This window comes from Urocitellus parryii, chromosome 1 (genome assembly GCF_045843805.1).
Source record: "Urocitellus parryii isolate mUroPar1 chromosome 1, mUroPar1.hap1, whole genome shotgun sequence".
NCBI classification, from domain to species: domain Eukaryota; kingdom Metazoa; phylum Chordata; class Mammalia; order Rodentia; family Sciuridae; genus Urocitellus; species Urocitellus parryii.
Genome location: NC_135531.1, coordinates 271,555,661 through 271,583,568, shown reverse-complemented (window position 1 = coordinate 271,583,568; position 27,908 = coordinate 271,555,661). Strand labels below are relative to the sequence as shown.

The following is a 27,908-nucleotide window of genomic DNA, read 5'->3' as shown; positions in this document are numbered from 1 at the left end:
CCATCCACAGCGTCCTGACTCATCTTTCTGACTCTGCCACTGGCCTATAGGAATCTGACCTCAATAGCCACCACACTGATTCTTTCCAGATATATCTTGCCACCCTCTAACTCAAACTCCTGAAAGTCTTCCTTGGAATAAATCCCAAAGCCATTAAGATGGCACATAATGAAAGTCCTACATGGTCACATCTTATTTTCCCTATAATATTGATTCCTGGTGTTATTCTTTATATCCAAAATATTTCTGCAACCCGGTTTCCTTGTTATGTACTCTCCTCCCTTTGGGCTTCTACAGAAAATTTTTCTCCACTGGGAATGAAACCTACACCCAGATATTCACTTCCTTACTGTTTGTGCAAGTGATCAATTGATGCCTCTGGGTTCCAAGTTCATCTGGTTTTCCTTCTTGAGAAGAGGGATTAAGCCCTTAGAAATTCTCTCAGTACAGGATGCTGGAGGTAACTGCAGCAGAAAAGGATTTTGCTTCATGGTTGTAGCATCTCATTGGCCAAGCTCCTGCACGTGGCTTCCCATCCATCTGGATTTAGCTCTTGAAACATCACAGCTATTAACTAACTGCTGACCCCAAACAATGTTATAGTTCTCAGGGGAGAAAATCCCTTTAAAAAGCTCTCCTCATCACTTGAGGGTGGATTTTGAAAATCCAGAGAATGGATTTCTGCCTGTGAACCTCCCCATCCAGTGATCCCTCTGGGCCTCTCCATGGGCTAAAGGGTGCTCTGCCTCATCACTGCTCCTTTTATCTTCTGCTCCTGAATTCTTTGCCATTTGCTTTATGTTTTACTAGCCAGTCCCCTGTTACTCTATCCTCTGTTATAGTTAATGATACTTTAACTTTCTGTTTTCAACTCACTGTATGGTTTCCCTCCCCTGATTAGGCCTAGACTGACAAAGTGTCTTAGTCAGATATGAGGATGAAGTCTTTTTTGTCCTCTTTACTTAAAGTTGCCTTCTGGATCTCTTTACCTGGAGTAGAATTTTTCTTTCTTCCAGAGCACTTCCAATGTAAGTTCTTAATTTGATGAATTTATAATATCGTTTGCTTATCATCTGTTTTACTGCTGATAGAATATAAACACTATGAAGATAAGCATCTTTTCTACTTTTGCTCATGGATCTATCTCAAAGTCTTAGAACAGTGCCTAGAACATTAGAGATATTTTTAAAAAATTGTTGAAGGAACAATCAGATGGATTGCGAATCGTCGTCTGTCTCTGCTGGCCCATGGTGGGGGAAATTAACTTGTTTGAAGTGACCACAGTGACTATTTCCATACCCCTGGGGCTCATCTTTCCACTTGTCCTAGATAATTAATTACAGAAGCTGCCAACCACTATATATGTAGCATCTAAGACATAATCTTCTCCTTTCCCACTAAATGTTATCTCAATAACTCCAAATGATCTAGCCATTTTAACCAAATCAGCATCTCCAAACTCAGTTGTTTTTTGAATGTGGCAATTAATTTTGCATTTAATCTAAGTACACTCACTCTAAAGCTGGTTGCATCTTGTTGTTAAACCAAAGAATTCTTTCTAAGGAACAGATCCATGTTGCTCTGGCTTCCTTGATCTGATATTATAGGACATGTATTTTCTTTTATTTTCCAAAGTTTATAAAGCATGTGAGATATAATGGCCAAATAACTCAGGCATAAAATTGGGGTGGGGTGGCAAGGGCTAATTTTCGTTTCTGTTGCCACTCTCTAACTAAGGGAAGTTATCAGACATCTACGTGGAACTACTTCTAAATAGACCCTCATCGTTATGTGCTCTTAACTTTCATTTGAAGATTTCTTAACCCTTTTTTTTTCTCATAGAGATGGAAAACCATATATTGTATTGCATATGGAAAGAGAACATTGACAATTTGAAAATACAAGGATATCACTCAACTTCTCTAGTCACTTTTTCCAGAGATGTAATAGAATTCTCACTCACTGGCAATGGACATTTATTTTAAGTATGTTTAAAAGACATATTATTAAAATCCATAACATCCTTTTTTTACAACAATTTAAGATACTTCCTCTGAGAAGCCTCCCCCAGTTTCTCCCGTTTGGGTACATGCCCCTGACCCAGGCTTACAACATACCTTTGCTTCCCCTACCACAGCACTAATCTTAACCTCACTGTGGCTGCTAGTCAGTGGTCCTGGCTGGCTGTAATGACTTTTAGGGGAGGATAATTTTCTCCACAGCCTACCACAGTGCCTGTACCTAGCAGACACTTGATAAATTTCACTGACTAATAACATCCTCAGGGAAATCAATACTCACACTGACAGCAATCCCCAGGGATAAGGAGCAAGGTCTTGTGGGCACATGGTGTGCTCTGTCTTGGTACCAAATGTATAAACTCTTGAAACTTTGTCTAGAGTCTTGTGGCACTCTTTCCATGTTTTGTTTTGTTTTGTTTTCAAGCTTACTAATAGCCTATGAGGTTTTGAGACCTGAAAATAAATTTATACTAAATAAAAATAAAGAACATTATAAAATAAAGAAACTAAAATTCACAAGTCTTATTGCAAGAAGGAGTTTGGCCTCCGTATGTTCTCTTTGTTTGTTTCTCGGTTTTTAGTCATTTTGGTTAAATGAAGTTGTCAGAAAGCAAAGGTTCCCATGGGTGATGTGTTTCTGTTCCACTCCATTCAGTCGACTTAATTTGATACATTTTAATAGCAAATAAATAAATAAAAAGCTAGTCTTAAATCACTGCCCTCCCACTTAACAAGAAAAATCACAGAAAGTGATTCATATTACAGAAACTCTCAGTACTGACATAGGGCCATAAAATCAAAGCACTTTTTCAGCAATAAATGTATGCTTCATTGAGATCAATTAAGGGCAAGATTTATGCACATATGTAGTCACTCTGCCTTAAAAATGGCTTTATACATTCTCCTGGAAGGTAGGATGAAGAACCACTCAAAAGCTGGTGCTTGTAGAATAGAAAAAACACATTTAATCTGGAATAAACCTGGTCTTTAAGAATATGTGAGAAATTTCCAAGTGAGACCCTAAAATATGCAAGCATAAGAACAATTAAATTTAACATCCAAAACTCACTCAAGGGAATGAACTCTCAGCTCTGTTTTGCATCTTAGTTGAGAAACATATTCCCTTTTAGCTGATCTGAACAGCCCAAGTCAAACATTCCTTGATTTATATTATTCAGATAAACTAATATGTACCTGCTACCCATCAGCAGTATTCTTTGCTGATTTATGTCCCAATCAAGATTCATAAATTCAAAACAACAGAAGACATAGAGGTTTTATAAACCTGAGAGCAGGCCAAAAGGCAAAATAATCTAATCTCATTTTTAAATAATTGGCTACTACATCATAATCAAAGCTGGTGGGACTGAGAGACAAATGGACAAAGAACATGCGTGCTCTGAGGATCGTGATACACTAAGCCTATCCTCAACACTTTATAAATGCCTCAACTTCTTTCTACATTAGAGACACCTGGAAACCCATTAAGCCTTCACAATAACTAGTTTCCTAGAAGACTTATTTGTAAAAATGTGCAATAGTCAAAATATCCCTATTCAACATTGCCTATTAAGCACTACTCTGTGATAGGCATTAAAGGTATGAAGACAAAAGAACAAGATCCAGGTCCTGTTGGAATGCTTAGCCTCCTTGGAATACAAAAAAAATGTAGTCAAATGTTTAGAATAAAATTAATTGTATATGTAAATACCTACAGTATAGTTCACCCACAGGACAAGTCAATCACAGAGAAAAGTGCATTCATGTAAGTTATGATAGAAAAAGTAGCAATAGACCTGGGACCTTGTTGGGTGAGTGAAAATTTTCTGTAGAGACTGATTTAGAATAGACATTCCAGAAAGAAAAAAATTCATACCAAGAGAAATAGAGGCAGGAATAAGCGTGGCCTATATAGAGAAAATTAGGTAGTTTGGGTCTGCTGTGAGAGCAATGAATGACCAAAGATGTGGTCCTGTGAGCAGGATAATAGTCATGCTAACAAGCTTACCTTTGTCAGGTAAATGATGAGCAGGACATTGACATGCTCAGATACAATCATGAGAAGAACAGTGCCATGGCATATAAGTCCTGGATGTTTACATGAAGATGACCTCTCTGGATGGTTGGGAAGATAGATTTGGGAAGGTGAAGTTGCAGAAAAAACAGTTTGGCACCCATGAAATTTTCAGGTGGAAATGACAATGGTCTGATATAGGAGAATAAAAGGACTAGTGGATGGAGAGACTCAGAGATGAGAGGAGCAGAAGTAGTCAGACTGAATCACTGGTGAAACTTTGGATTAAGAAGCACAATCTGAGAAGGCTTTCAAATTTGGGTATCTAGACAAGAAACATGGGGGAAACAGTTAGGTCAGTGTGGATATGAAGAGTTTGAAGAAGAGCTGTGATTATCTACAGAGAAATGCATGCCAGAGATCCAGGCAGAGAAATGCCATGCCAGAGATCCAGGCAGATGTTGGGAGCAAATGTAGAATTCATGACTTATTCAAAAAACATTAAAATGAGAAAACAGAAGAGCAAAAGACAGAGTCTAGAGACATCATCATTTAAGTATCCAGCCAAATGAAACACCCTCTCAAAGAAGACTGAGAGAAGATGAAGAGGAAGAAAACCAGTAGAGAGCCATGCATGACGTACCAAGGGGCAGAGAATTTGGGAGGCATTGCAGTTAACAGTCTAAATGTTGAAGAGAAATAACAAAGCATAGGGACAGAAGGCCACCATAGAGATGGGAACCAAGATTGACTCTTAGCATGGTGAGGGCAGACTCAGCAGAAAACTGTGCATGTGTAACAATGAGGGCAAAGGCTTTGGCACGAGTGCGTGCAGAGGCCCTTTAGCTTCCGGCTGAACACAAAAGGACAGATGCAGGATCATGGTTTGAGGGAGCCACCAGGTCAGGGAGGGAGTCTAATATGAGTGGATCCCATTTCCAACATGCATTAGGAGAAGTAAACCCATTAGAAAGATTCCTTCCCACTATCATTGCACCTATGAGATAGAGAGTATAAAGATGAGGGCAGATTCTGGAAATAAAATACATTTTAAAAGTATAGTAAAGTATCAAATGCTTTATGTAATCAAATGGGGAAAATGTTTTCATCAGAAATGCTTTATAAAGACACTGGCCAGGCTTGCAAAGGTTGGGATGGGGATAGATTAACTCCCAGGAAACAGTACTATATAAGTACTACCAGCAAGCTCTGAGCTGTCTTCTAAAGATGGTGGTCACAGTTCTTTTTAGGACTTAGGGGACAAACTGAAGTCTAGAGAATTAGAGGAGAAGAAAGTTTTATGGAGAAGAGAGTTGGAAGTCATGTAGGGAAGGCAGGCTATGATCTCCTTTCCTCCATTTTTTTTCTAAAAATGTTTAATAATTAGTTTATAACAATTAACCACATCCTTCTCTAAATGCTTTAGTATAAATGCAAAGAAGAGATAAATTTCTATGCAAATTTGAAGTCAGACAAAAACAGACCATGGAGAGAGTTGCATTGAAGGTTACATTTGTTACTCTGCCTAGTCTGCTTCATTTGATGAGTTGTGCTTTATAAGGTCCATTTAGCTATTACTGAAAATTGATGCAATTACTGCAATTGAGAAGTTACATAACTTGAGAACAAATAATCTCATACCATTTGTCATCAAAAAGCTACTGGATGGGCAGAGAGAGAGAGAGATCAGGAACCTACCAAGCTTAACTTGCTACCACCAATGCCAACAATCCAGGGGTTCTGGAGAAATCCACAGGCCAAAGCACTGAAGAGGATGTTTGCTACATCAAGGATGCTTGACAAGGGCCCAGGTGACTGCTGAGTAAAGCTAGCACATTGGGTCAGCAACAAAGTAACTAGGAAAGTCAGTGGTGAGATCTTAATAGATTGCTGGACATGTACACTGCAATTTTAATATCTGTACCATTGAAGGGTTAATATTTTATTTGGATCTTTATGTTTTAGAAGTTCTTGGGCCTGGGGGTTGATAGACTAAGGAAAGTATTTCCTTATGTCTTATAATAATGAAGCCAAAGGAAATAAAATTTTCTCACTTTCAACCCAATAAAATAATCCAGGCATCTGGCAGAAGGGATGACTTCCATTTTATGGAAAAATAAAGAAAGATTATGAGAAAAAAGGGGAGGGAAGTTATATTGTGCCCTATTTGTTTACCAATTATGATACCCTATAGAATTATAGCTTATCTCTGGCATTACTAATTAACTTTCCCACAAGCTGATTTTTGAAGTATCCTACAGAGAGTTGAGTAGTTTCTGGGAAAGCAATACAAGACTATTCCTCTTTGTATCACCTTTAGTTTCAGAATTCTAGGCTATCCCTCAAGATTCCTATTCTTTAAGGCTTATGCCTAACATAATTGTCTTTATTTCAGAGCAGGCAGGACTATGCATCTGATGGTGTTTTACTTTAGTGATTAAGTTATGGTATATGGAAAAAGATAAAGGGATTTTACAGCTAAATGTAAGGTTTGTATCAGTTGACTTGGAGTTAATGAAGGGGAACTCATTCTAGGTGAGCCTTTGCTATCCAGGTGAGCTCTTTAAAAGAAGACCAACTTTTACCTGTAGAGAGAGAATGAACCACCTAGGGACTTTCCTGTTGTCCTTAAAGAAATAATCTACTGTGTGTTCCATAATTTCAAGAAAATTGATTCTGCCAACAACTGCATAAGCTTTAGCAAGGACCCGAGCTTCAGATCAGACTGCATCCCACTGGACACCCTAGATTTCAGCCTCAGGAGACCCTGAGAAGGAAACTGAGATAATAAAAGTATGCTATTTTAAGACACTAAATTTGTAGTGGTTTGTTACACACAATAAAACACCCTCAAATCAGTGCCCCAACAACAATAGACACTCAGGACCTTTGGGCTTGTTGACTTCTCCTGGAAGAATCTATCTGTGCCAACAGTGTGGATTAGGAGTCCTCTTCAAAATCAAGAACTGAGACAAATCAGACCAATGCCAGCCTGTTAGTGGAAGAAAGGTAATGGGTGAGAACATTCAAGAGACAGGTAGTTGTTTGGATTAGACATCTATATGGGAAGGATTGAGAGGAAGATTCATTGCCTGATATTTGACTGGCACACTGTTTCATTCGGGTGCCTCAGGAGCATTTAGGAAAAGATCACCCACAGTAGATGTGCAAGTCCATCTTCATCTGAACAACACCTGGTGACAAGGGCATTTTACAGTAGCTATTGATGCTGCCAACCAGAAAAATAAATCCAAGAATGTGGGCCTTGAGAGATGACCTCCTGCAGCTCCTCCTCATAAAATGAACAAGAATCACACAAGAACGCTCTCCAATGCTACAACGATAGAGATTCCCATAGCTTGCTTTATGAATTTCTTTGTGTTTTACTCTAATGGTGATTAACACAGCTTAGAGGCCCCCTCGGGAGCAGGCTGTGAAGGACAAGTGCCACTTGTCCTGTGAAGGAAGGCAAGCAAACAAGCTGCAACAGTTATCTAAACTAATCAGTCAGAAAGCCATTAGATATACCCTTTATAGAAACAAAAAATGTTGAGGAGAAAGGAAAGACCCTTCCAGGAAAAGAGCAAAAGAAATGAAGGAAAAGCTAAGTGGGTCATCAACAGGCTTGATATGTCAGTATTTTCTGAGGCCCCTTCATCTCATTTATTTTCAGTATGACCAGGAAAATCTAGGAAATGACTGTCATCATCTTAAATGCCCTCCACTGCCTGAAGGAGGGAGGGAGGCCAGACCCCCAAGAACCAGTCCTCCTTCCTTTGCCTAAAGAGCTTTGTAAGATGAATTACTTTTTTGTTGCTCTTTACAAGTTATCATAAATGTAGCAGCTGAAAAGTCAATATGTTATCTTAGCTCACACTCCTGTAGATCAGAAGTCTGGAAACATCCAGAACCCAAAAGGCTGGGTTCTCTGCCCAGGATCCCACCTGACGAAGTCAAGGTGACAGCCAGGCGGAGACCTCCTCTGGCTGTTTGGTTTTTGGAAATCCACTGTGAAGCTACTTTCTAGTATTGACAAAATTCAGTTCTTGTAGTTACAGGACTGGGTCCCTGTGTTCCTTCTGACTTTCAGCCAAGACGCTGCTCTCAATGCTTAGAGATTGCCTGTGGCCCCCTCCATCCTCAAGCCAGCAACAGGGTGTCAGGTCCAGGGATTACACTGGAAAAGAAGGGAGTGGGGAATCTTGGTAGTATCTTAGAATTCTGCCTACCACATGAGGCCAGGATTGCTAGTCCCATTGCACAGGGGCGAGACTGAGGCTGACAGAGATAATGAGTGCTTAAGTTTTGCAGCATTAAGAGGAAAATAAAGTGTGCTTACCTTTGATGCCCTGTGTTTCTGTTTTGTTATGCTGAGTTGTAAAATAATTAGGATATTTTTAAGAAGTAGTATGGCCACCTTATAAGTGACAGAGACCTAGGCTGACAACTGAGAAAGCAAAACTAAGTTGTAGCCATCCATTACTGGTGCAGACTTAGGCTTCCAAACTGGGTTTCTGACCTGGAAAACCTATCAGTTCCCCAAGATAATTTATACACACACACACACACACACACACACACACACACACACACTCAATTTTGTTTCTATTCTTCTTTCCTACACTGTCCCCAGGTTTTTTTCTTTTTAAAGTTAACATTGGTAGTAAAGCAGATTAAGACATCTTTAAATTGTCAACACCAAACAAAGAGCAGCAACTATTCTTTTTAGAAAAAACACATTATTAAAGCATGCAAAAACTCTTTCTTCCCTCACTAAACAACTAATTACATGGAAGAAAATCCCATAGCTGTCATACCATATGTATTTTGGTTTCTGAAATCATCCCTTTAAATTGTTGCTGGCTCCGTGAAATGAATGAAGTAAAACAGGCTGAAGCAGAGAACTAAAAATAAAATGGTAAGCAAAATGAAGGAAAGCACCACTTCTGTTCTGTTGATTGCAGAATCTCAAGTACAACAAGATAGACACTCAAGGTGTCTGCTGAATAAATGGAGGCATGAAAAACATTATTTTAAACTCTAAAACATGTATTTTGTATAACTATTAGACTTTAAAAGTGAGATGTCCCCCAAAAGCTCATGTGTCAAATAATGCAAAAAAGCATAGAGGTAAAAAGATTAGGTTATGATAGCCTTAACTTAATCAGTGTGTTAATCCCCTGATAAGGATTCATTGGGTGGTAACTGAAGGCAGGCAGGGTTTTGCTGGAGAGCTGGGTCATTGGGGGTTTGCCTTTGGAAAGTATATTCTGTCCATGTCGAGGGGATTCTATTTTGTTCCTTCCCCCACCCCTACCCCCTTGTCCTCTCTCTTCCTGGTTCCAGGTTCTGAACTGTTTTCTTCCACCACACCCTTCCATCATGAGTTCTGACTCACCTTGATCCCTGAGCAATGGAGTCAGCCATTTATGGACTGAGACCCCTGAAACTGTGAGTCAAAATCACCTTTTTCACCTTAAATTATTCTTGTTAGCTCTTTTGGTCACTAAAATAATCTTTGGGGGGGTAACCTTTCAAGTTTTGGTTGCTCGTAAGGCAGTGACTTTGGAATAAACTTAGCTTTCATTAGATTCTGGCTCAATAACACATATCAAGTTTTCCAGGATGATAATGATTTGAAATATTTCAGCAGACATTCTGGTTTTTGAATCAAAAGATATAACTCCACCAAACACCTCTAAAATTCAAACTCAGAAACTAGGGTACCTTTTCCAATTAGAAAGTATTTCCTCATTGTTATTTTACAGAAAGTCATGAGATGATGTCATTAATGACTGGAATGAAGAATTCATAACAAATGGAAGTTTAAGACATAATTTAAAAAAATACTCTGTCTAATAAAAACATGTTTTCCTTCAGATACTAAAATTTATATAGTATTATTATACTTATAATATCATCATATACATCATATAATATAATAATATTATTAAAAGCTTATAATACCAGGGAAATTTTTATTAATGTCATAATATTATTAAAAATTACTATAGTCATAGAGTATTGCACTATTTATTTGGGTCACTGTAAAATTTGGTGGGGTTGCTTTTTCTCTCATTTATTTTAAAATTTTATTACATATATATATATATATATATATATATATATATATATGTTCATCATGTTCATTATGTGGTACTTAAATTTGGATTGTGGAATGAATAAACAGAGATAATTAACATATGCATCACCTTACACACTGTTTGTGGTGAGAACACTTAAACTCTACTCAGAACACTTAAATTTTACTGTGATTTTCAAGGATTTAACACATCAATAATTAACATTAGTCACCATGATGTAGAATAGATCCTTTGAATTTCCTCTGCCTAACTTAAATTTTGTATCCTTTGACCAAAATCTCCCTAAACCCCAGCCCCTGGTAGCCACTCACTGCTTCTATGAGTTCAGTTATTTGGTATTCCACATACAAGTAAGATCACATAGTACTTATCTTTCTGTGCCTGGCTTATGTCACTTAGCAAGGCCTACCAGATCCATCCATGTTTGTCATTGAAATTCTTTTTTGTCATATATATATATATATATATATATATATATATATATATATATATTCATATTTTTTATCCATTCATCAGTTGATAGATACTTAATTTGACTCCATGTCTCAGTTACTGTAAATGATTATCACTGCTGTAATAAATGTGGGAGTGCAGACGCCTCTTTAACATATTATTGCTATCTCTGTTGGATATATCCAGCAGTGATATTGCCAGACCACACAGTAGTTGGACTTTTAATTTTTTGTAGATCCTCCAGACTGTTTTCCTTAGTGGTTGCACAAATTTACAGCCCCAGCACAGTGTGCAGGGCTTCCTTTATCTCTGCATTCTCCTCAGCACTTTTTAAAATTGGTCTTTTCAATAATAGCCATATGTAAAATTTTGTAAGTTCTAACATGTAGAATGGGTGAATATATCTTTTCCTCTCTTGTTTCCTTTTAATATATGTGCTACATCAAGCCAAAATTTCATGTTATTCAAGACTATTAAAAAGCAGTAGTTACAGGGCTGGGGCTAGGGCTCAGTAATAAAGCTCTTGCCTTGCACATGTGAGGCCCTGGGTTCGATCCTCAGTACCATATAAATAAATAAATAAATAAATAAATAAATAAATAAATAAATAAATGTATTGTGTTATGTACAACTAATTTTTTTAAAAAATGGTAGTTACACATTTAAAATTGCATTGACTTCCATTTGTACAGCAACTTCTTTTAATCATGCACGTCATTGGCATTAGATACCTGGGTTGTCATAAGGCCATGAGAAAGGCAGTACACCATCAGTTTTTCAGTTTTTTGTAATTATCTTAAAGGTTAAAAAAAAACTCATTGGGTCACTTGCCCAAAGTGTTCGCCTCTCACTCTAAGTACAGTCCCTTTTGCCCATTTCATACAGAATCTTTTAGAATGAAATTATTGAGGAATGAAGCGGTTTGCTAAAGGAATAGGAATGACTGAGGTGAGGTTTTGAGATGGCTTATTTGATGGATCACACATGAGACACATTGTACTTAAGGCCCCTTATTCTTTCTAGTTAACTCCTTTTTTTTCATTTAATATTGCCTAAAAATGAGTTGGTATCACCCTGAGGTGACAGAAAAAGGTAATTAAAATATTCATATTATACTGATTACCATTTATGTTCTTCATATAAAGTAGTACATATATGTTTTTAATGTGACAGAATTATAATTTTAAATATTGAATTGTATTTTTCTTAGTACATGATTTTTGTTTTGTTGTGTTCAAGTTTATCTCTTTCTTTCTTTCTTCTTCTATTCTGAAAAGCCATTTTATTACAAGTCCAGTTCTTTTTACTTTTATCCACAGGGAAGTCATAATCCTCTACTTAAATAGAAGCTGGTTACCATGGAAATCATTCTAATGCCACTGAATCAATATTTTGATTTTGCTGACATTTAATGTAAAAAAGAAAAGACGGGTTAAGATTTATAAAAGTCACTTTTTATCTGTGTTATAATGTTGATAGCTGGAAAATTATAAAGAAAACATGTTCTATAATGAACTCCAGTTAACTTGCAATTATAAGGAACTGAGAATCCATAAAAGAGCAATCTCCATATTTATGTAATTTTGGCTTTGAATTTACACATACCCACACATGCATTTGGACTCAAAAAACATTTCCCCACCCCTGAACTGAGATTTTCCCCATCTCTATACAATAATAACAGATTTTATCCTCTTATTATTGAGGCCATAATATGTTTGAAGAGATTTGGCTCTACCTAGCTTTACAATTGCCTTTTAAGTTTTCTGAGGAGAGAGTAAAATTTGCATAGAGAATCGCTTTTCTATAAAAGCCTACCATTCCTGCACAGGATCTTAGTTCATCTAGTTCACTCAGGACCATGACGAACCACAGCTGAGGGATTCCCAATCTATCCTAAGAGTTCCCATTTGAGGAAGTGCACCTCCCAACCCATCAAGTAATTTTCCAAGTCCAACTTAAGTCATTGATGTCCTAACTTGATCACTTTGTCCTACTTTACCTTCAGGTGATGTAAAAGATTATAGTGATATAAGATTAAGAGAGCCACTGTCTTCTCTTTGGCAACGAGCCATGGGGAACCCTAGGTCTGAGAGAGAATGATACCTCCAGGAAACAGACACCTGAAGCATCCCAAATGGAGGGTTTTCTGTTCTATTTTTAACATAATTGAATTGTCACTCATATTTTGTTCCTGTAGAACAGTAACCACGATTTTCCCCACATTCTCACTCTAAGTACCTGTCATTGTTCCCCAGAGGGGGGCTGGGAGCACCTCCCATTCCTTCCAGGAGGTTTTCTGGCAGCATGACTCACGCTGCCCTCTGGCTCCTTTTCTGCCTGTCTTATCTTTCCTCTCCATTCAGGGGTTCTTTTATTTCTTACTATTCTTCAGTCCCATTCCGTATTGCATTCAGGACCTCATCATTCAGAAATCAAGGTCTTAAGTCAGGATCAGTAATCTTCTTTTGCAAATAATCTAACACTATTGATTATGTAGTATTCTGGCAACTGAAGTGGGAGAGGGCAACTTCTAGACACAGGATCACACAAAACAAACAGCACCAGGTATCAATCTTAGAGAAAACCTAAGATGATATTTAAAATTTATAAAAGTCATGTCTCTGGAGCCATTTGGTGTACTAACAAGGGAACTAAATACCTCTATGTGTGTCTATGTGTTGATGCATTACAAGTTGGAGGACATACTGATAACCCTGAATCATGGAGGACATACTGATAACCCTGAATCATGAGGGGGAAAAAACTCCAATTTCTAATAAATTCTAAGAAGGCAGAAAAAGAACAGTCACCTCCAAATATATACAGACCCACAAATGCACACACACAAGTGTCCACTCTATTACTGTTCCTTCTAGCTAAAAAATTGGAGCCAATGTAAGTATATATCAATAAAATAATAATAAATAAAATAAATAATTAATATATTCCTATGATGTACACTTCCATCCATTAAAAAGTGATGTTTCTTGACAAATAAAATCCCCAGAAAATAGTCACACGGAATAAGTGAAAAATACAACACAGGAAATGCCATGCACTATGATTTCAATTTTGCAAACACACATCCATGTTCCTGCTATTTCCATGTGTGTTCTTACATGAATACACATATGTACACATGATGTATTATTCCTATATGTGTAGTAGAGAAAACAGACTAAGCAGAGATTTGTCCTTGTTGAATTGGTGGATTACCACTATCTTCAGGCACTTATTTGTATTATTCAATAATGCAGTCAACTATTGTCTTGGCCAAAGACACTTGGATGCCAGGAAGGGAGAAAGAAGGGTGAAGAGAGAAACTGAATGTACCTCAGGGGCACCTAATCTTGTGGAACAATTTTGAACTTCTACAGAAAGATGAAGACTAGAAGATGAGGGAACTTTCATAGGGAAATGAGGAGTCCAGGTAGCAGAGAATTCTGCCCAGTTGAGAAAAGGACCATGTGCTCCCCATCTCTGCAGTGAACCTCAGCTGAAATCTGATACCTGGGGGACTCGGGGAAGCAGACTCTTCTGCTATGAAGAGAGTCAAGAATATGCAGAGTTCTCCAACTGGCCACTGGTAGCTTTGGGAATCTTGAGGTGTTTATCACAATTGATAGGTAAAAATCTGAATGGCCTTGGGCAATGGACTGAATGTTGTGGCCTCAAAATTAAAATGTTGAAAGCTTTGTCCCAATATGGTGGTATTTGAAGGGGGAGCCTTTGGGAGGTACTAAGGACTTGAAGGTGGACCCCTCATCAAGTGGATTAGCACTGTTAGAACACAGCTCATTCTCTCTTTCTTCTCTTCCCCATGTGAGCATAGCAGGAGACAGCAGTCTACAACCTGGAAGAGAGCTCTACCCAGAAAAGACCATGATGGCATCCTGCTCGTTCCAACCTCCAGAACTGTGAAAAAATAAAATCTGTTCTTTATAGGCCATCCAGTCTAGGGCCATTTGTAATAGCAGCCTAAACTAAGTCCGCTTGTTTCAAAGTACACTTAAGATGTCTATCCCATTAAGGGGCTCTCAGGAAAAGCTCAGGAAAGTTGAAACTTACTTATTCCGGTGAGGGCTAAAGAACTGGTGAGATCCATGATTGATATGACCTAATTCATAGACCAGTAAGGAGGCTGGGATATATCTGAACTCTATATTTCATAGCTGAGGGAAAATGTAGGCACAGGAAGAAATCAGTAATATAAAGAGACTGAAATGTATAGTACATACACTGTATACACACACACATACACACATACATGCATGCATTCATACTCACTGGAAGATAATCATGTTAAAATGATCATCACAAAAGTTATGGTAAAAAACTTTTTTCCTTATATTGTCCTGCATTAAAACCTTCTCCCAATAAACACACAATACTTCCCTCAGTTATTCAAATAGTATTAATAAAAGCTAGAAAATATAAATTCATTCTCTCCCCCCCCCCCACCCTCTCTCTCCAAGATAATTTTGAAATGATCCAAAGTGTTAAGAGGGCATTTGAGCCAGGGGCTGTGGTGACACCTCTTATCCCAGAGGCTGGGGAGACTGAAGCAAGAGGATCTGGCAAAGGCCTGGGGGTGTGGCTCAGTGGTTAAGTGACCCTAGGTTCAATCCCCAGCCCAAACAAAAAGACAAGGGTATTGAGAGCAGACCAATTCAATAACCTTCCCCTTGATTTTTCTCAGGTGGGACTCCCAGGTGATGCCAGCCGGATGGTGACCCAGGGGGAAGGCAGGGGCTCACTGGCAGACGAGGTCAGGGCGCGTGGCCTGGGAGCTCACCTTCGGGCCTCTCGGCGGGCCTCCCGCTCTTGGTGGCCGCAGGGCTGTTGACCGTCTCCGAGGAGGTGCTCAGCTTGGTGCTGGGGTCCCGCTTGGGCTTGGGTGGTGGCTGTCTCCGGGAGCCACAGCTGCTGTCATCCTCCGTGCCCCCGACCGAGTGCAGGGACTGCGACCTCACGGTGAAGCCACTGGAGCACGGATGGGGAAGTCTGTCCTGAGGGGCCGGCATCGTCATGAATCCCATGCGGAAGTGCTTGCCCACGTAGCCGGCGTCGTGGCCTCGCCCCACCTCTCCACCGATGCTGTGAAGAAAGCAGGCCACAGGCGGTGAGGAGGGGGCCCTGCAGATCCCGGCAAGAGACCAAGATAATGGGCCAAGTCTCCAGTTTTGACTTCAGACCGGTGCAGAAACATATTTCACAGTGGGCTGCATTTTAAAGCAATTTCGAGTAGCATATGAAAGCATTCTGTACTTTTGCATTAAATTATGAACATAAAGCAAATAGGACTTGATTATAATAAGAAATCTTAACATGTATTTCCAGATATCTTTTTGCCCATCTGCTTAGCATCCCAAGGGTGGCTGGGATGAAGCGTAACAGACTTTATCTTTGATTGCTTTTCTTTACTTGGAGGTAAAGAAAACCTTACTAGTGGCTTAAAAAGAAAAAAAAAAGGGGGGGGATCTCATAACAATGGCTCCTAGACAACATTTTGAGGGATGACTGAGTCCCAGTTCTCAGCCTCAGAGTCTTCTGCACTTTATCAAAATCATCCCTAATTTATTTGCTTAATATGTTGGGGAAAATTAAACACCAACAAAAGTTCTATTACCAAATGGGGGGGGGGGGAGATACAGAAAGAAAAAGGAGGGGGGGAATAGGAGGAGGGGTAGGTGAGGAGGAAGAGGAAAGGAATGGAGGGAGGGAGGAGCAGGGCAGAAAGAGAAAGTACTTTCTTAAATCGGTGAAGAAACTGCCAACCTCTCCATTCTCCAGAGAGCTTCATTTACCTTAGCAACTTATTACTAACAAGAAAACCTTATAGAATAAAGAGCAGCATCTAGAAAAGAGGTGTAGTTTAAAATGTAAAGTATAGATGCTGAGATGGCTGTAAATTTTTCACAAGTATCCATGGTAGGCAAAGCTTTCAAATGTAAGGCTCCTGAGTTTTATATAGGAAAGTTTGAACAAACATTTGAAAATAGAAATCCCTCTCAGTTTGAAGTTGAAGATTCATATAGGAAACGGCCCTTGGGCCTCTCTCCATACTATTCAGTAATGGTGTCTCTTTTACAACATGAATACAAAGCTGAATTTTTAAAAGATAGATTTTTCTAGAGTTTCTCCGCATGCAACAATAGAAAAAATAAAAGGAAGCATCATTACAACTATTTAACAGACGTTTTTAGACATGTATGAATGGGAAAATGTACCTCAAATTTTATAAATTTTGAAAGTATGCTGAGTTTGCCATTCTGGGCACATAACTCATGTAGGCATTTTTTTTTTCACCCTAATTTTGGCAGGCCGTGCCCTCCTAGCATGATAGAATCTTTAATTCCTTATAACATTGGTCATAAGTTTAACCAGAGTGGGAACTATCATGAAAAATTAGATTTCTTTTCCTCTTCAATTGGGACTTTTGACAATTACATGTCTGTTCTGAATAAAGCCAGAAAGAACTCAATAAAATCATTAGACTCTGACTCTGGTATTTCATTCCAATGACGTTAGCACCACTCAATCAAAACTATTTTTTATGTATTTCATCTTTTTCTAAATATTTTCAATTTATGTGCAGACACTAACTTTATCATCTTTGCAGTATAAGTGGCTGTAATTCCAGTGTACTAACTAGAGCAATGGATAGCTATCCAGAAAATAAATGACATCCAGTGATAGCTAAGTGCGAGTCTTCATGTCACAGCTACAAGCCCCTTAAATCTGTGCATGTGTTTCATCTTATGTGTTTATTTCAAGAGCATTAATCAAGATAAATGAGAAACTTCATCAGAAGGGTTTGTGAAAAATTATTAAGAACTTAAGGAAAAATAAGAGTAGTGGAGGGGAGGGGCAGTCTCCACAGTCTGGGAACATTTGTGATGATTATGGCTTTGATCTTTCCCATGGAAGATAGAATATTTGATTTCATCTAACTTTGCCTTAAGTTGTTTTCATCCCTATGTCTTTTCCTTATTTCTGTCACTGTAGCACTAAACAAAATCGGTTTAAGGATTTATTTAGACAGTCTTCTCATTCCTAATAACATAGCCACCTGGGGAGATTTCTGCATGTACTAATGCACACAGGCGTTCATGAGTTACTAGAAATAATTGTATCAGCAATTTCTCTGTTACTTTTGACCTAAATAAGGCCTACTACTTTCCCAGACAGATAATTAGCTTTGCCTCTACAATTCAGAATTATCTTTTTATCAGCACAAAACAATGTCATCTAACTCTGTCTGCTTTTGTTCACAGATGTATTTACACACACACACACACACACACACACACACACACACACACACACACAAACACCTCTTCCAAGAGAAATTTAATGTGTGCTTCAAACAATAACCAGTACAAGTGCAAGTCTAGTTTAGCAAGGCTGTGCACATAGGATGAGGAAATGGAGCTAAGAATAAGTTGGATAAAGGCCATTGTTAAGTCAAGGATGAGGATAAGTAACAAAGGGGATAGACATCTAGTTTCAAGAGACCAGGAAAGATGATCAGTCAAAGAAGACTGAAAATTGTGGGATGAAGCAGCCTACAATCAGTTTCTCAATTTGCTATAAGATCTCTGGGCTTTTAAAAATATGCGGATTCCAGGACCCCATATTAAGGGCAGCTACTGAATTGTATCTGTCAAATCAGAATCTCTGTTAGTATGGCCAAGTAGTTTGTTTATAATATCACATTGAAAAGTTTTTAATGCAGACAATCCAGGACTTCCCAGAAGCATTAAGAACAATAGAACCATTCCTGAGGCAACATCCATTAGAAACATCCAGGAAGACACAAATAACAGGCAGAATATCCTAGAAAAGCAAGCATGCAATGCATTAGTCAGATTTTTGTTAGGTTATCCTGCAGTAACAAATGATCCCCAGCCTACAGACTTTTATAACAACTTGCGTAACTGCTTGTAGTAACTGTGCTGGCCGTTTATCAGCTTGGTCTCTGCTCACATGTGTTCTTCATTCTAGGATTTAGCCCCTGTTAGGATGTGGTTTTCTCACAGAGAAAGAAAAGCATGAATGAATACAACACCCCTAAGGCCTCTGCTCAGTGTGGCACATAATCTTTCATTCACATTCCACCGACTGAAACCAATCTTACAGCAAGGCTTGAAGTCAATGGTGGAGACATTTTCCTCCAACAGGAAAGTAATGCCAATGACATGATGATACATGGGTATGCATGCACCTCTCACAGGTGGGAGACCAAATACCTGGTGTGGCAACTCTAGTGTTAATGAAATTTCTCTGTATGAGAGAACTCACCATGGGGAATGAGGGGATGAAGTTAGCTGACAAGACTACCAGTGACCCATCAGAGGACTTTGTGTTTCCAATCTGCTATGGTTTCGATGGATCCCCTGAAAAGCATGCATTGAGAACTTACTCCCTGCTGTATCAGAGCCAGGAGGTAGGACCTAGTGTGAAGTGTTTTGGTCAGGAGAGATCCACCCTTATGAATGGATCAATGCTGATTATAGAAGAGCTTGAGGCTTTGAATTCAATCTCTTGCTCTCTTATCCTGTGATGACTTCCAGCATGTTCTATGAAGCAGGAAGACCTCACCAGGTGCAGCCCTTTGTTCTTGGACTTCCCAGCCTCCAGAATACTGAGCCAAATGAATTTCTTTTTTTTTTCCTAGTAAGGTATTTTTATTTATATATTCCAAAGCAAAACTCCTTGTCCCCCAAACAACAAACCATATATTAATGCATAAAAAAGTGTATTAACACAAAATCACAAAATCATCTTAATTGTACCTCTTTACTTTGACCCATGGATTTTCTCAAAATTCTACCATTTCATTTCATCTTTCAATTTTCTTCACAGATGGCTAGCTTAAAATCTTTTTACTGCATTCCCCTTGTATTGTTGTTCTCTCTACACATCTCCTCTGTGTCCTCAACTATTGTTTACAAATGAATTTCTATTGTTCATAAATTACTCTGTTTGTGGTACTCTTTCATAGTAACAAAAATGGACACTATCCTTACAATTGTGGGATCTAAAGGGTTAAAGGTCCTGGTCCCCATAGGAGACACATTTGTTATAAAAGACATAACAAGGATTCAGTGAACAGAAACCTATAGCTACCTCTGAGGCAATTTGAACTTCCTTTGTACAGAGAACAGCAAGCTAGCAAAGGGGTCATCAAGTGGACAATACCATTAACCTTGTTCAGTAGAAAGATGTAGGACTGTTATTAAATGGAGCAGAGAGAAATATATATGGAATCAAGGTGATCCACTTGGGTGTCCCTTGATACTCTTGTAACCAATTGTGGCTTTGAAAGGTGACATACAGAAACCCTGGGTCAAGAAGATTATGGTTAGCAATTTCTCTTGAAAGAAAGATGAGTCCCACCACCAAGTAAGCCAGTGAGGCCATCTGAGGTGTTGAAATAGACAATGTGAAGTACGAATGGTGGAGGAGGGAGGTATTGAGCATCAGTTGTATAAGTGTGCCATGAAGAGGACTTCGTTTATCACAATAACTGTACCCTGATAAATTTCCACTCAGGAAGAGCTGGATGGAAGCCAAGAAAGAGCTGGTCCTCAAACCTGCATGAGGGTATCAGCTGCATCCAAGTGATGAACTTCAGCATCCATGGAGGTGAATGGTTCAGATCTACCTTCAGAAAACCTTCTCTGAGGAGAAGACTTAGATGACAATTGCCAACCATCTTCAAATTTGCCCCAACATTTTATCCAAGTATACTCCGTCATGGGGAAGCTCCCAGACATTGTATAGTGCAGTGAAGCATTGGATTTGGTTACTTCTAATCATTGCAGGGCAATCCTTGTATCTGGGTTCCCCTGTGGAACTGGTCTAGACTTTTCCATTGTTACACCATAGTCTGAAGCTCTTCCCAATAGATCAATTCTCCTTCCCCCTCTTTTTCATGGATGCCAGACATACACTGTGACCTGAACCTTGTTTGACCTGTTCCTCTTCTTCTTTCTTCCTGTCTCACAGGCAGTCTCCTCCATAAATTGCTCACCCTTCTAACACCATCTTGGTGTCCTTCCCCAGGACCTGATCTGACATACTTGGGAATGATCATATCAAGGAAAAGAAAATCTAAAAACAAATGTGAGATCCCAGAAAGAAGAAATGCTTGAGAAAATAGGTCAGTCTCCTGCTTTAGACTGAACATTTAAATGGTGCTTGGGGAGTGAGGAACCAAATCTACTGTAGAACTACTTGGCTCAAAGTGAAAAGTTATGTGGGCTGAAGAAAGCAGAGTCTTTTTGCAATCAGACTTCCAACACTCAAGATAGATTAAGCCTGACACATCCCATGTTATAAAAATAAACAAGTTTCATAATCCTGAATTTAAACAAGTATGCTTTTTCTCCCACAATGAAAGCAATGTTGCAAGACCAAGTTGTCTCTTGGCTACTTTTTGTGTCATAAAACGTGAAGAATAAAAAATTACTTAAATCAAGGGGGGCTATTTTTCCAGAAGTAATTGGTAGTTTGTAAATCTCTCTCACAAAGAAGTTATTGGCTAATGGACAGGCCTGGACATTTGTGCACTAGGATTATTAGTTATGGACTCAATTCCCCGATCCATCATTTAGTACTAAAAAACATTAGCCACTGAATCCCTAGGGCAATTTCCTTATCTGTTAAGTGGTTGTATCAGCCCCAACAAATTATCAATATGACCATGGTACTATACACGCAGTACCTAGCATAGACTTTCATACAAAGTATGTAGCAAATAATTGTAGCTTTAAACTTATGTTAAGTCTTGTCCTACTGAATTCTGTTTATAGGATCATCACTTGCATTTTAAGTCCCATCTATAAAACATGGCATATGGTATCATATAACCTCAAAACACTCCACACAAAGAGACCTAAAGTCTTATGGTAAACTCAAAGATTCAAGACAATCTAGGCAAATATAATCCTCATATTCGTAACTTTCTTAAAATATTTGCATCATTATTTCAAAGCACACATTAGTGAGGATTGATAATGAAAGGTAGAAAACAAGAACTTTGAAACTGTGATGAGCCTGGTAATCAACAAGGATTGTCACTTGTCTTGCTGTCCTCTTGAAAACCCGTCAGCATTGATGTTGTGTCTCTTCTTCTGAGAACCGCTTCCTTTCAGAAATGAAAATACAACCCCTGAGAAGGGTGAGCTCTTGAGGTCAAATATCTTCTTTAAAAGTGACAGGGCTGTGGCTTCTGTTTGCAGATTTGAAGCAGACATGTCAATATTTTTGTGATAGAGTCTTCTTCTTTTGGATTCACTGCAAATCAATAGAATCCTACTCCAGAAGTGTGTGTGTGTGTGTGTGTGTGTGTGTGTGTGTGTGTATCTACACATGTGCCTGGCTTTCTTTCAAATCCATCTGGAAGTTGAAATACAAACTGAAGGGATACCTAACTGAAATACCAAACTGAGGGAACTTTGCTTGTTTGAATATTTGCTTTCTGTAGTGAATCTGCACAGTTAAGCTAGAAAATCCATCTCCAATTTGTAATCCATTACATCCCTAACTTTGCATACTCCTGAAACACTGGGAAATTCTTTTCTGTTTATTTTTCAATAAGATGTATTTACCTGGTATCAGAGAAAGGGCACTTTTAACCATAAAATGAAAGGGGAGCATTTGAAAGAGAAATAGAGGCCAGCACTGTGAAAAGAGATTGTCATGGTTAATTGTTAGATTCTTTCATGTTGGGCATTTCATTGTGAATGAGTAGAAGGAAATCAATATTTTGACTTTACTCATTAAAAGCCTGACTTAAAACATCTATATTTGATTCTGCCTCCCTCTTGCTTTCTCTTTGGATGCACAAGGTCAAAAGTCAACCCTTGTTACCAAGAGCACTGTCCTCTTCTAGGTATCACGTCCAGTAAACTGATCTGTGTTTAGAAAAACAGTATGTTACACCTTTTCTCATTTGACTGATAGTATGCCTCTACCCAAAGTTGGCCATTTAAGAGAAAGGTACAAATGCATCTGTTCCAGTTATTGACAGATGAAATTTGCTATACAGTTGATTGTATGTCTACACTCACCATAGCCACACTGGGCTTTGAAGAACATGGGGGGCTGTTCCTGTCTACTCACTTTAAGCTCCATGAGGAAAAGAATTCTGTCTTTTTGCTTACAAAAACGTCACTAGCATATATATATTTTTTTAAATATTAAAAAGTAGGTCCCCTTAGAAAATAGCCAAATAAAGGGCTTTGCTAGAGAATTTTGGAGACTGCTATTTTCCTTCCCAGGAAATCATTGCCCCATCTCCTGGCAGTGGAAATTCCTTTGAGGAGTCAACTTTCTTCCTCTTCATCTGCATGTTGCCCATGCCTGGCCAAGTGGACACTGAATCCCACTGGTCACCATGACTCTTTGAAAGATTGGCCAATGCTTGGAGTCAGACAAATCAGAATGAACTCCAAGCACTCTCTGGAAGTCGAACTGGCTTGGAGCCCAGTCCTCCTTCCTCTTCTTGCCATCATGAAGGGAAACTATTGGCATCAGATCTTGTGGCATTGCAGAAGGCCTGGATCTAGTTTTGCCTGCTGCTAGAGCAATCCCAGGACTCTTCAGGTATGTCAACCACAAAATCCCATTTTGTGGGAGACAAATATCGTTAGATTTTCTGATACTTTTTGTAAAGTCCTAAGTTCAACCAGTACAATGCTCTGCAGACAGCAGTCACAAGACAAAAGCCATTGGCTAACTTGTGCTAGAAAAAGTAACTGGTGTCAGGGAAGGACTGGAAAGGATTCAAAGCAGGAATGAATGTATCCTTCTTATTTATTGTTTAGAAATATCCTTTCTATTTTAACACCATGAATGGAAATAATTAACTGCTTGATGAATACATCATGTGTGTGTGTGTGTGTGTGTGTGTGTGTGTATTGTAGATACAATACACACACATATTTTAATCATGCAGTACACTTTGATGTGGAAACTTGGCTTCAGTAAAATTAAGCTTTGTTCATATTTTCTTCCAAATTGTTCACTCACCATTACCCTTAATGTCTTCTCTGAGCCCCACTTGCTCATTCAAAGCCATAATCTCTGGATTTCTTGCCTCGGGCTCAAACATTCATTTTCACCACTTCATATCCTCTATGATATCTGTTTTCCACTTTATGTTCTTAATATCTCAATTCCTCTAGCTTTTATTTTTTTTTTTTAGATGTCAATTTTCTGTGTTGGGCTGTTTACTGCTGCTTCTTGGGTGTTGAGGTCAAGTGTTACAAAGGGGTTTTTTACACACGTTCTTATTAACTGTTATGATGATCTATTACAGAAAAAAAGGAAATAAAACAATGGAGGGGAAAACCTGTCCTCACGAGAGGAAATTCAGTTTACGTTAGCTTCATATGCTATTCTTAAAATTGATATAATTAAACATCAAATATGTTGTTTCTCCATGCTAGAAGTCTTCAAATATGCCCTGAAGTTAGTATTTTAGAAGGAACAAGATATATGGAACCAGGCACTTAGTAATTGTGTAATTTTAGGTAAGGACCATATAATTTCTGATCTTCAATTACTCTTATATTTATATGAACAAAATACTTTTCAGAATTGTTATAACTAATTAGAGTGATAAAAGACATTTTAAAATCACCTAGCAATGTGGCTGATATAAGTAGAGTTGCGATAGACAAATGTTAAAGTTCCCCCAAATCCATAGGTTAACTCTTACCCCCAAGCCGACAGTATCTGGAGTTACCTAGGTCATGAGGGTACATCTTCACAAATGTGATCAATGCCCTTATTAGAGAGAGCCAGGAAGCTCCTTCTCCCCTTCTGCAATGTGAAGTCACAGCAAGATGGAGGCCACCTGTCAGCCAGGAAGAAGGATTTCAGTAGACACCAGAGACCTCCTCTTGGACTTCACCTCAGAACTATGTAAATGGCTGTTGTTTATAAGCTACCAAATCTGTGGTATTCTGCTTCAGCAGTCTGAACAGACTAAACCAAGAACCTTTATAAATCACAGTGTATATTCCCTTCCTTTCTGAAGTGCCATGTAACTCTGTCAATTTTTAAGTTTTTCTTCCAAGCTATAACAGTCATTTTTACCCTGAAACACCATGAAGGTAAACATATAAAAGAATTCCACTTGTTTTTTGCAAGTGGACCTTAAAGACAATTGTTACGTTATTTACTTCCAAATCCAAATAGAAAAGAAAAAAATGCAAAATGAAGGAAAGAGATAAAATATAAACAACTTATCCTTTTTGCCATAATTGTCTATTAGACAAATAAAGACTTGGAAAAATCTGTTCAATGAATTTCATGTTCATTTTTCTCAAACTCCATGATTTTTTTAATGAAATTTAGAGCTTAGGGTAATCATGACTCTGGAGCAACGCTTATAAAATAAACATATAATTATTTATTACAAATGACTTTTTGTCAAGAATTTGAGGTTATTATCACTGCCCATTAATATGATGCTCATCAGAATAATAAAGTGAGATGTTTGGAGCAGGGAGTGGATGTGTGTGAGTGTGTGTGTGTGTGTGTGTCCTCTACCAAAGTTCCTTTTATTCATTTCTGAATTTCTAAAGAGACAGGACTGAAATTTAATGCTTATTAGAGCCAGAACAAATTCTATGGAACATTTTTAAGAGACTTACTTTTACTTAAACATGACAAGTGCTTTTGAGATTAACATATGTTATTATCTATGGTACTTTGGAATCTAAAATTAAAACATTTCTTATTTTTATATGTAAATAAGATTTCCTTAGTCCTTGAAGTGTCATGACTTGCAGAAGAGGGGATATATGGAAAATAATTCAAATCATGGTATTCAGTTTCAGTTTAGAATATAGTTTGCAGAAGTTCACATCGTGGGAGATCTTTTCCAAAAATTCAACCAAAGAAGGGGAAGTTATGGAAAATGCATTTTATTTGTGTCTTCAAAACTGACATAAGCTTTGAATATGGTTTGAGAACCTGCCAAGTTTTTAGAAATGAGTTTAGCTAACCATATGTGGTTCACTTTTTTCAATCTAGTGGTGGAAGCTAGAAATTTAAAAAAAAAAAAAAAAAAAAAGTTAACATATAATGGCCTTGAACATCCCAAGCAGAAGGGACTAATTTCAGGTTCATTTAAAATTTAATTGGTAAGATTTACTAAGAGCATAATATGTAAGTAGGGTGGAATGATTCTGTATTAAAAAAATTAATTCACTCACTATTTATTTACAAAGTATTCAAGTGACTACTCTCAAAGCCCAGTGGTAAGTGTTCTCATCGAATCATGGACTGTGCACCAGCATGACTTCAGCACCATGTGGTCAGACACTCACTGAGAGGAAGCACCAGGCAGGTGCAATGGAAGAACAAGTCCTGGGGCCCTAACCACTGCAGAGGGGCTGGGAAGTCCCATGAAAGGAAGTGGCTTTGCAGCTGATGCACACAGCATGAGTGAGACTTCACCAGATGAGGGAGAGAAGTCGGGAGAGGAAGGTTTATGTGCTGGCAGTCAGGATCCGGAGGAATTGAGAAATGAGACAGGAATATTGGGGCAGAACTTGATGAGACCTGTTTTCTTGTATTTCCAATGACCTGAACCGTGTTTGGCTCAAGGGGGCAACCAATAAGTATCCATTAATTAAGTGAAATAATATGTGTATGTTTGGGAATAGTTAAGAATAACTCACAGTTCTCTCTCCCTCTTTTTCTTTAAGCAACAGGATGGATGGCAATGTTATTTAATTATATTCTCTATTTTCCCCTTTCTTTCAGTTACCATTTTCTCAATTTTTGAGGAAAGAGAAAGCAAAATTCTATGCATACTCCTACACTGTTAATTTCTGTCCCTGTTATAAGAGCCAGCAATTTGAAGGCAGGGATCTGTGTAATCCCTTCCTCTCCATCTCTACTGCCCTGCTTCAGTTTTAGGTGCTCATCACTTCTTGGCTAAATTAATACAATTGCCTCTCAGCTGATCTGTTTCCACAGTGCTGCCACACTTATCCTTCTAAATGCAGATTAGCTCATGTCACTCTCTGCATTAAAACCCTTTGAAAGCTTTTCCATTTCTCTGGACTAAAAATTAAAATTCTTATGTGCTATTCCAGGTCTTTTATGATCTGGATCCTATGCCAAGTCTCATCTGCACCATTTTCCTACTTCACCTTACAAACCCTCTGCTATGACATATTTGTACCATGACAGCATCCCAGATCGTGGATTAACAGATCAAATTTGAAACTAACCACGTGCCTAATGTATTGACGGGCCTTGAAGGCAAAATGACAGGTAAATTATGACCCCAGACAGCAATCACCCTTCTCTCTGCCTGAAATCACTCCTTTGGTCATGATTACGACTCCATTCCAAGGAAGTTTCTTTGAGGAAACTTTTCATTATCAACAAGACTTTCTCAAGGCTGAACTCGATGTCTCTCCTCTGGACTGTCATCAGTCTAAGCTTTGCCTTTATCAACGCTTTAGTTGATCTTGTCCACTCATCTGTGGGCCCCTTAAGAACACAGACCATAAATAAATTCCAACAAGTGGAGACAAGATGGGAACCCTTAAAGTGAGAGAAAGATACAAGTCCTGAAACACCGCTAGTATTTTCAGAAACTTCCTTTGTGATCTTTGGGCTCTGGCATTCTGGGGGAACTATCTGTCATTGGAAAGAAAAGCCACGATGACCCTATAAGAAGGGAAAATTAGTCAATAACTATTTTCACCCACAAAACAAAAAAAAAATCACATATTCCAAGGTTATTTTCACATATCCCAATGGCCAACATGAAAAAAAAAAATTACACAGAAAATTCTAGCTCTGCTACAGATTATTTCTAAAACCTTAGGCACATTGAATCCTTAGGTTTGTTTTCTTCCTCTCAAAATGTAGACTATCAATAACAACCTGTCACATTGTTTTGAAGATAATTTTGATGTCTGAAATAACCCAGCAAAAGCTCTAAACAAATTTCACTTAACAAATCCCCAGATTAGATTTCATTCTTCTTTAACTTTGTAAAAAATCTTGATTGACAGCTATAGTAATCTGAATGCCACAGCCAGAAGGCCACTTTCTGGCCTTGCCCCACACTTGTGTTCTGGAGAGGGTACTGAATGCTTATGAGAGTCAGTTATGTTCCGTGTCAAACCTTAAACAGCTTGGAAATAGGCCATGGAGGGAGAACACACTTTCCTAGTGGCAGTAACAAATAGAACAATGCCCTGGATTCAGGGGAGAACCAAACAATTCATCAGAGCTAAACTGCAGACGCCACGCTCTTCAGTACAGTTT

At 38.4% G+C, this 27,908-nt stretch overlaps 1 protein-coding gene across 1 annotated transcript in view; it reads right to left on the bottom strand.

The window, feature by feature from the left end:
- Positions 1 to 27,908, bottom strand: part of Nyap2 (neuronal tyrosine-phosphorylated phosphoinositide-3-kinase adaptor 2) — a 233,892-nt gene that overhangs the window by 125,465 nt on the left and 80,519 nt on the right. Inside the window, exon 2 of the mRNA XM_077799600.1 lies at positions 15,391 to 15,692. Within this exon, the coding sequence (XP_077655726.1) occupies positions 15,391 to 15,692 (302 nt within the window). The remainder of the gene's footprint in view (positions 1 to 15,390; positions 15,693 to 27,908) is intronic.